This window comes from Apaloderma vittatum, unplaced genomic scaffold (assembly GCF_000703405.1).
Source record: "Apaloderma vittatum isolate BGI_N311 unplaced genomic scaffold, ASM70340v1 scaffold41748, whole genome shotgun sequence".
In the NCBI taxonomy this organism is placed as follows: domain Eukaryota; kingdom Metazoa; phylum Chordata; class Aves; order Trogoniformes; family Trogonidae; genus Apaloderma; species Apaloderma vittatum.
Genome location: NW_009732019.1, coordinates 1 through 9,308, shown reverse-complemented (window position 1 = coordinate 9,308; position 9,308 = coordinate 1). Strand labels below are relative to the sequence as shown.

The 9,308-nt window shown below is 42.2% G+C and overlaps 1 protein-coding gene across 1 annotated transcript; it reads right to left on the bottom strand.

Moving 5' to 3' along the window:
- Positions 1-1,463: 1,463 nt before the first annotated feature.
- POLB (polymerase (DNA directed), beta) lies at positions 1,464-8,924 on the bottom strand (the record flags this gene model as incomplete). The annotated part of the gene is made up of 11 exons (XM_009875369.1): positions 1,464-1,575; positions 2,175-2,314; positions 2,829-2,893; positions 4,268-4,354; positions 5,126-5,196; positions 5,687-5,759; positions 5,847-5,901; positions 7,282-7,333; positions 7,738-7,787; positions 8,377-8,435; positions 8,850-8,924. Coding segments are annotated over 11 exons (822 nt in total), but the record flags the coding sequence as incomplete, so codon positions are not given.
- Between the last annotated feature and the right edge of the window lie 384 nt (positions 8,925-9,308).

Genomic DNA, 9,308 nt, shown 5'->3' with positions numbered 1-9,308 from the left:
CGTGTGGAGGAGGGGGAGGCCGATCCCTGGGCCTGACAGTTACTGCCCCGGCCCAGCGCCCCCGGAGCTGCAGGGCAGCAGCGCTTCACCCGGCCTGTCCCGGAGTCGCTGTGAGACTCCAGGGCAGCTACGGCCCCTTTCCAACCTCTCGGCTACCTCGCCAACCACCTCCTTAACTCATTGCCGCCCTCGTTCGGAACTGTTGCTCAAATCCCTGGGTAAGGGCCGCTGTAGCCCTGAGGCGTAAGGAAGGAGATGCTGAGACCCTGCAGCTGGGACAAGAGGAAACCCTGACAGAGCCCTGCAGCCGCTATTGCTGACCCGCCAAAACGCTGGTCTGCGGAAGGTGTGTGCCCGTTTACAGATTCCCTGGGGTGTGAGTACCAGGTATCTGGCAGTCCAGTTCTAGAGGAGGAGGGGAGAGAGAACAGTAAGACAAAGCAGCTCAAGGGGGTGGAGGGGAGGAGAGGAAAAAAAAGACAGGCTATATATTTACATAGGTCAAGGAAAAAAACCAACATGCTCTGAGCAAGCCATTTTTCTTCTACCTAGAAGAATTCAGCATTGAGAGAGACTACAGGGCCAGCAAATTCTGCCTCAAGGCCCAAGCCAAACTATTCTCTTGGGCTGGCTGTTGAGGATGATGAAGATTGCATTCGTGTACTGCTCTGCACAAACATTTGTAAACATGGTATGCTTTTGCTTTTCGACGGTCTTAAAATTACAGCTAAAAACCCAAACATGATTACACATTACTATGGAATTCTGACTTTATTTATGACTACTGATTATTTGAGATAGCACTGAATACATCAGCTGTACATATTTTTACTAAGGGTCATCGGAAAACTTCATATAGCACCAAGTCACCTTACATACTACTGCATGCCTTAAGGCTGAGGAACATTCCCAGAAAATAATTAAACTCCCAAAAGGAAAACCAAAAGAAAATAAAGGAATAAGCAAGAGTACCAGTCTCTAATCTCCATTACTAAGACCTACAAACATTAATTTTGTAAGAACAAGTGAAGAAATGTAGTTGTTCTGTAGCCTTAAGTCAGATAAAAATAAGAAACGGTATTTCATTCCTCAGGGGTAAATAGAGACCTGTAATTTATCATCTGATAGTCTTTTACTAAATCCCTAAGCAAGTAACAATATGCATTCTCTACGGGGTCTGACTGTCACACCACCTTCCCCACAGGTTTTTCTGGCATCTCAGCCCATTCAGTTCAACACAGTGTTTTGATCAGCCCATGGGGTGGGAGGGGAGGTGGTGGCGGGGAAGGAAGAGAGAGAACAAAATGAGATCTTACAGGATTTAATCTTCACCACACATTCTGTGCTAGTGCCACGGACTTGCTTTAAACATCAGTAACCTACGCTTTTTGCGGCAACATCCAGAAGACAGACTATGCACTTTGTAGGTTCATAAGACGCTGTGGAAACACCTCTATAGGTTACAAACCTAGACAAGCAGTTATTCGCTCCGATCCTGTGGCTCTCGGTATTTCCACTGGATATAGTCAAAGATGTCTTTTTCACATTCTACTGGTAGGGCCTCCCCAGCAACTCCTGCAAGCAAATTACAGATGCTATTTGAAAGACAGAAAGTGTGTCCCATCCTGAAATGCCAAACACATTGCAACTTCAGGACAACCCACTGTAAGTAAAACAGATTTAAACAAAACAGAATGCTTCCCATAGACCTTTAGGTACTGTCTCATTAGGAGACAGGAAATAAGGTAAATTAACTTAAATAAGGTAAACTAAATTAAAGGAAATAAGGTAATTAACTTTGGGGTCATGTTGTTATGCAGTGAACTATATATTCACGTGTGTGTACACACAGACACACCGACACACACACAGTCCACTCCAGAACAAAACAAGGAGGACATGACATATCTCATTAAAAGAACGGGAAACCACATGTGCTGTGCAAACCACTGAAAAAACATTCTTTAGGTCAGGAAGACTTTAGCTGGATCAGGTTGGCCTAAGAGGCAACTTTATGCCATAAGTAGACTGCCTCTTCAATACCGGAAAGGACACTGAAAAATTTAACCACAGTATTTATCAGAATTATTTCCAGAACGCCAAGAAACCAGTTTAAGGAGATTGCACATGGCACATAACTAGAAACAATACTCTGCGCAGTGGCCCAGACTGACCAGTGACACCCAAAGGACGGATTGTGTACTCGTTGATTGTGAAGCCCATTTCCAGGGCATGACTTCTCATGTTCTTATTGAATATATCACTTCCTGTGAAATACAGGACCCCACAGTAATATTGATCTTTGGGGATAAGCCTAGAATAAAAGCAGAAGAAAAGTACAGATTTAGAACAAATGTAAAAAGAAAATTTACAAGCCACTTGAAATTCAGCCTTTAAGACACCGTTCTAGGCTTACTTCCTATTGACATGCACACCTTCTGCAACTCAATACACTTGATTTTCCCACAAGCCAGATGCAAAAATGAAATGAATTCCATATCAAAGAAAGGTTCAGTACATCCACCCTGACCCAGAAGTTACTGGTGTTACTACACGGTTATGGTGCTTGCACTACTGCCAAGAGTTAATGTCAAAACAGTATGATAAAGTAGGTCACAATTCTGAAACTGGATACAAAGTCACAATTTAAAATACAGCATTCTTGCTAACATAACCTGCTGTAAATACTGGCAGTAATACAGTGGATTCCATACTGTGACAGAATTGGAGACCTAGAAAACATCACGTTCTGAACACGGAAGCGGAGATTTGAACGCAGAATTGACGCAAATGCCTACTATACAGCAGACGGCTATTGGCACGCGTACCGGATATCAATTCTCCTATGTGGATAGGCTGTTCCATCTTCTTTTTTTGGCAGCTGACAAACACCCTGTGAGGAAGTAAGGAAAGCGAGAAATTACAAAATTAAATTAACCAGGTTTAAGATCAATCATCTCCCTGCCCCTAAACGATCCTCGGGCATCGTGGAGAGCAAAGTCAAATTTCTGCTGAAACGATTAAATATTTTACTAGAACAGCTGGATGTCATATTGCTGTGCATCACTATTTTACACCACTAAGAGGAGTATAGTTCAATGTTGCATGCAATTGCTTCTTAACATTTTATTACAGCAGGAACAATCACAGGAGTTCTCATTTCCCACTCCTCTGCCCTAATTATTATCTGGCCTTTCAGTATACATACACATGAGCAAGTTAAGGAAAATGCAGACGAAACTCAAGCAAATAGAACGTTTGGGAAAAAAAAAAAAAGATTCTTCCTAAGAAATCTGCCATTTTTAATTTCAAACTGCTTCGTAATCTTCATGCAATTAACATACAAGCCTTTTTCTTTTTGCCTAGTCTGTCATCACCTGAAATGACAGTGCAGTAGTGGGTAGGGATATGAACCAGAAGGAATGATGAGCAATGCTTACGTACTACACTATCTCACCAATTGCAGCCTCATGCTATTCTTAGCACCGTTTAAAAAGTTTAACATCGCTTATGCTTTTAAAGTTATGTTGTCCGTCCCATTACTGAGACTTGCTTTTTTTCAGATTGTCAGCTGCAGTTGAATTTTCCTTTTTACAGTTGAATTTCCCTTTTTACAACACTCCTTTCTTCGCTTCCGCTTTGAAGACCAGAGCTATTCCGCAACTATTCAAGACCGACAGGATTATACAGAACAAATGGTCAAACTGTAAGAGCTTGTTGTACTGGGAATGCGGAGTGGCTCTGCTTCTGGCTCACAGATGTACACTTAGCTTTAAACACATACGGTATTCACACTTGAACAGTTTGACAAGAACAAGAGCGACCTTCACTTTTCTCTCCTAAAGATCAAGCCAAAAATAACCTAAAGGGGCTTGCCTGCCATTGTGCTCCCGAGGACTCCTTTCCCATTTATGGTGACTGCCATACTTTAGCAATAATGTTAAGTTTTGGTTTCATTTTTTGCCCTTTTCATTTCAACCCAAGCGTCCCTATCTTTTTCCAGATCGTGTTTCTCTGCTGGGAAGGGGTCATCAGGTGATAAAGCAACTGCTACAGTTTAGCCCCAGATACAGGCTAAACACAGACATGAGAGATTCACTAGGAATCAACGGCAGAAAGTCTTTTGGGAAGGAGGCCAGGAAGGGTAATTAAGGAAAAAAAAAAAAAAAAAAGGCAGTTTAAAAACAACACAACTCCAGCAGTACAAGCAGCTTCTATCAGAAAAGGTAATCCCTCCCAACACCGCTCACCGCCAGAAAAGCCTTACCATGAATTTGGTGTCACCTTTAGACAGCATATCTGTGACAAAGTGGACTTTTTCCAGTTGTTCTACAACTTGACGCAGAAGTTTTGACTACGAACAGTGACAACACAGAAGAAAAAAATTATTTCACAAATAACAAGAATATCTTGCCTATTTACCAGACAGCGGCACACATAAGCACAAGACATTGCTAGAATTATACGTGTTACTGTACATGAAATTTGATGCAGAGGGGGAGAAAGGAAAACAATAATAGATAGAAAAAGCTAATAAAGTTACAGTTGTGCAGCGTAAAAGATTTTTTCCACCAAAATCCGAATGTCAGATTGCTCTCGCTGGAAGTGACAAAACTCATTTCTCGGTTTGATTTTTCAGCTCTTGAGCAATTAATCAACAGATGCAACACAAGAAATACGAACAGTACTTAAAACTCCTCCAGAGTTAGTCCCAAAAGTTTACAAGGGCAGCAGGACATTTGCCTCTCATCCAAGAGATTGTGGCTACACAGATACTTACCCTACCTTTAATCCCTGCTTTATCCAGCTAGCTGTTACAGTTCTAGACTGGTAAAGTCACACGAATTCGAGGGGGTGAGGGGATCGCATGCGCAAAAGGCAAAGGAGGAACAAAAGGCTAAGGGCGAATGTACCAAATAGTTTTGCAAGAGGAACATGACATAACACACGGACCTGAGAAGCGATATAATTTCTCAAAATAAACACCGTGATCCGAGTGAGGAGTTTACTATTACAATACGAAAAAGATGCAAGAAGCTGCAAGACAAGTCCGTGACTTCCAAATTTAAGCATACTCTTGTGGAAGTAATGCACAGTACCGATCCACAGTAGCAGAGAAAAACACCTGTTTCGATGACTCAGATGTGAAACTCGGATGGGTTAAGAGAACATCCATATCTCCGCTTGACTCCGCACCTAGGCAAGTGAGAAGCAAAGAAAAATCCCTCCATGTATGACAAAATCCACTAACATCAGTGCACATCCACCTAACCACTTCCTATAACTGTGCTTTTCTGGTAGAAAACAATCAGTCGCTATTCAAGATATTTGTGAAAAAAAGATCCTAAAGTAAGAGAACCTTGTTCTTCCATCAAAAAGTTTGTATCTCCACCTGTCTCGGAGAACATTTGAGAATTTCTTGCTGTAGTCTTTAGCTACGAAGCGCCAGTGTCGATAATGTAAAAACAAAGCAAACACTTCATATGTTGTAATATACTACTCTTTATGGGGGTGGTGTGGAGAAGTAAGGATTTATGCAGGTGTTTCCTCAACTAACCAGTCAAGACAATTCTAACAGAAAAAAAACACAGGTTCCGGCATAAACTTTCTTTCTAGTACAACATACACAGTAATGAACGTTGCTTATTAACCCAAAATAAACAGAACGAGATCACAGAGTACCAACCTCGCCTAAAACTCCCACAGACTGTGGCAATATAGCTTGGGTCCAGCTTCTTTACCTCTTTCAGCACAATTTCCTATGTAAGAAGAAAATATGTGTATTTTGAGGCGTCAGTCATTCATTGGCCACCGGTGCCTTGCACGCTCGATAAAGACATTCTTACCTGCATTTGCAGCATTTCTTCCCTTGGGATTCTTTTCTCAAAATCTTCAAAATATCTGCATATATAAAACCAAAAGCGCCTTAAAGAGTAGCAAGGTTTGCATCCTAAAATTTTAGTCAATTATACAGGTATGAGAGGAAAGAATACAATTTCTATTCCTGTCACATCACAAACAGCTCCCCATTCTCTCCAAAATCTTAGAAAACATCTTGCCAATCAATAGCAAAAACTCACAGCTACAAGTCTGACAATACTTAGAGGATGGTTTTGTTGCGTATTTCCACTACATATGAAGAGCTACTACAAGGCAGGAATAATATTTTTGTATAACCAGTTGGTTTATATTTATGCAGCCCTCTGAAAATAGAAAGGGTTCCTGACAAAATCGGGTCCACCGGCAAGCAGGAGGCACAGGTCCCTCACCCATCGTGTCAGAGACGATCTACGTTGGAGCAAACTAAATGGAAGCTCACAAGTCAAATACAGTTCCCAGTATCTTTGTGTGCAGCTGTAAAAAACAGAGCGCAAGCATGCTGCTTGACTGCCGAGAAAAAGAGGCCAGGTGAAACAATGACACACCTAATGCACATTCTTCAACCCTCTGGCACCAGAACGACCGACAGCAGGCACCGGCAGCCATACCGCAGCCTCACAGCCACGTTCCCCAATGCTCATTACGCACTTCTGGATATGGGACTCCCCCCGACCTCGCTTGCCGCTGAAAGCTGCAGTGGAACTTGGGACAAAAAGACCACCACAGAGTACTGAAACCATTCTTTCAGCTCAGGACTTACTGGAGGTTCGGAAACGTCTTCGGCACGACACAGGAAGCAGACCCAAGGGTAACTGTCATTGAGTAACCGTTCTCACTCACTGGAAAGCAGTTTGTCCAGATCAGATATTCTGCACCTCTGCCACCAATGTGGAAACACTAGTTTCCACACAGAACCCCACACAGAACCAATTCAGATACAGAGCTTTATTTCGTTCACGTGCAGCTTCCTGCAAACACAGCTATAGTTCTTCCAGAACCAGCACACCGGAGCAGCCACTCGGCAAGCACCATTCAGGCTGGTAAGTACTGAGGGACGGATACGCATTTTGCATGACGAGCAAAGGTCTTGCCTTGTTCACAGCACATAAAAAGTAGCCTGGGCCACTTCGATGCAGATTCCTAAGAAACATTACCACAACCTCGCTAAAATGATTCTCCACGAGCTAACTAAAAAAAGTCATTTGAAATTAATTTCCTTCTGGGTGGAGACTAAGCCTACCAAAGTTCAACCCCGATGAAACAAAAGCTCTGAATAACTGGTGAAAACATGGAAAGCACACAGAGAGAACCACCTTACTTGGCCTTTGTAGCCTTACATTACACCCTGGGGTCAGAAGGGGCCATTAGGAAAGCCAAGCATTTGAATCCAAGAAAGCTTACTTCAATCCAATTCGCTGGTGATGTGTCAGCTTGTGCTCATTTTTTCTCAGGTCTAGAAGAATTAAGAAAAACAAAAAACAAAGTTACTTGAGGATTAAAAATCTTAAGAGTAAGCAACAAGAAAACAGCAACCTCAGACACAAAGGAAGAGATCTTACACTGATTACTCAACAGCTCACATAATGAGCATAAATGCATAGAGCACTTTTTACAGTAAAGACATCGATAGACCATTCACCCCAAAGCCAAAAATCCTTTTTGTTCTCTACATATGCTGTAAGTACTTTACCTTGGATATCTACGCAATGCTTTAAGCCTGTGCACTATAGCATCTTACACACTTTCCTCAAAGCCTAGGGCTTACCTGCTGTCAAAAGTAGCACTGTGGAACAGGCAGCTCGATAGAAAAAAATCACATTATTGGAGTGTGAATTGATGACCCAAGGTTATGCTTACCTTCTAAAGTCTTAATTCCTTCCTCGACAAACTTTCTAGCAGCGGCAGGACTGCAAACAGACAAGGCAAACAGCAAAAATCTTACAACACCGAAAAGAACATTAAAATTCACTATTACTGTTTAGGTTCTTCAAGGCCAAGGCTGAAGTCGCTTTTGATGCTTACTCTCTCTTCAGCACACACATTTTTAGTTTGTAGTTTCAATTGGCAGAGACGGCGATCCGATGCTCGGTGCACATTTTTAGCATTCGTATAACTACGTAGCGATGTATAACAGTAAAAACAACAACAACAAAAAACCCAAACCAAACTAAAGACAAAATGCAACCAGAATCTCACCACCTAGGCAACGTTGCTTTAGACAATACCGAACAACAGCGAGAAGCCCTGAGCTCATACACAGGAGCTTCCTGCTTCCACTCCTCTACTGCAAAGTCTGTAATTGACGACGAGACACCATTTCTTCTCAGCCCATCATGTCACCACGGCTACAGTGTCTTGGCATGGGCACTACAGCATCAGCTCAAACTCATTTTTTTCATTGTTTGCAATCGCTCAAATTGTGCTTGTGACTCCACTAAATAAACAGATGGGGGGGAAAAAAGAAAAAACGGCAAAAATCAAAGAAGCAAACTTTACCCAATACCAGTAACTCGTGTCAGGAGATTGATAGATGCACTAGTATCATCTTGTCGAATCTGAAAAGAACAAAACACCACAAACCAAACCCTTATTTACTCCGTTTGCAATGAGCGGAGAGATTCTGAGAAGATCAAACAGCTTACTTAGACTCTGCTTAGTATAAAACAGTACAAGCCTAAAAAACACCTATTTGGGCCACAAAACTCCACAGCCTTCCAGAGTCAGAATTCAACATCTCACAGAAAACATCCACATACGGATTATACAGCCTAAAATATTTTCATAGCTAGAGAGTTTTGAGACATTAGCTGAGCTCCTCATTCCCCACTTTCTACATTTGCACCATTCTTCAGGTTGACATCAGTCTCTCCAGGGACAACAACAGATATCACACAAAGCAAGCAGGCTACTTTGCAAGTTACAAAGAAAAGCAACTGTTTAGAAATAGATCACAAGGGAAAGAACCCCACCTTTTCCAATTTGCGTAGTTTTCCAGTGGATAAGAACTCATCTATTTTCTCAGCTATTTTAGCACCTACTCCATCCTAAACATTGGGGAGAGGGGAGACAAGTCAACTTCGAGATCACTTAAAGTCATTATAGTGAGAAAAAAAGGACAGCTCCCCAGAATTTTAGAATCCAGAAAGAAGTAAGAGGCCACCGAGCCCACAATAAAATATTGTACTATAATGGAGCACGAGAACACAAGGGTACAACATGAGCAGCATAAATACTGTCATTCAAGGGCTATGCTAAAAGTTCCTCCAAAGCCGTAACTTTGAACAAGGCTTTGATGATTACTGCTCAATTTCCCCAAATTTAGCAAAGCAGTAACGAGCAAAGGGGAAACATGCCACAACTACATCCTTTAACAGGAAGAGACTCGGCCGGAGCCCCCCGTTCCGGCTCCAAAGCTCCCCCAGCAGCCC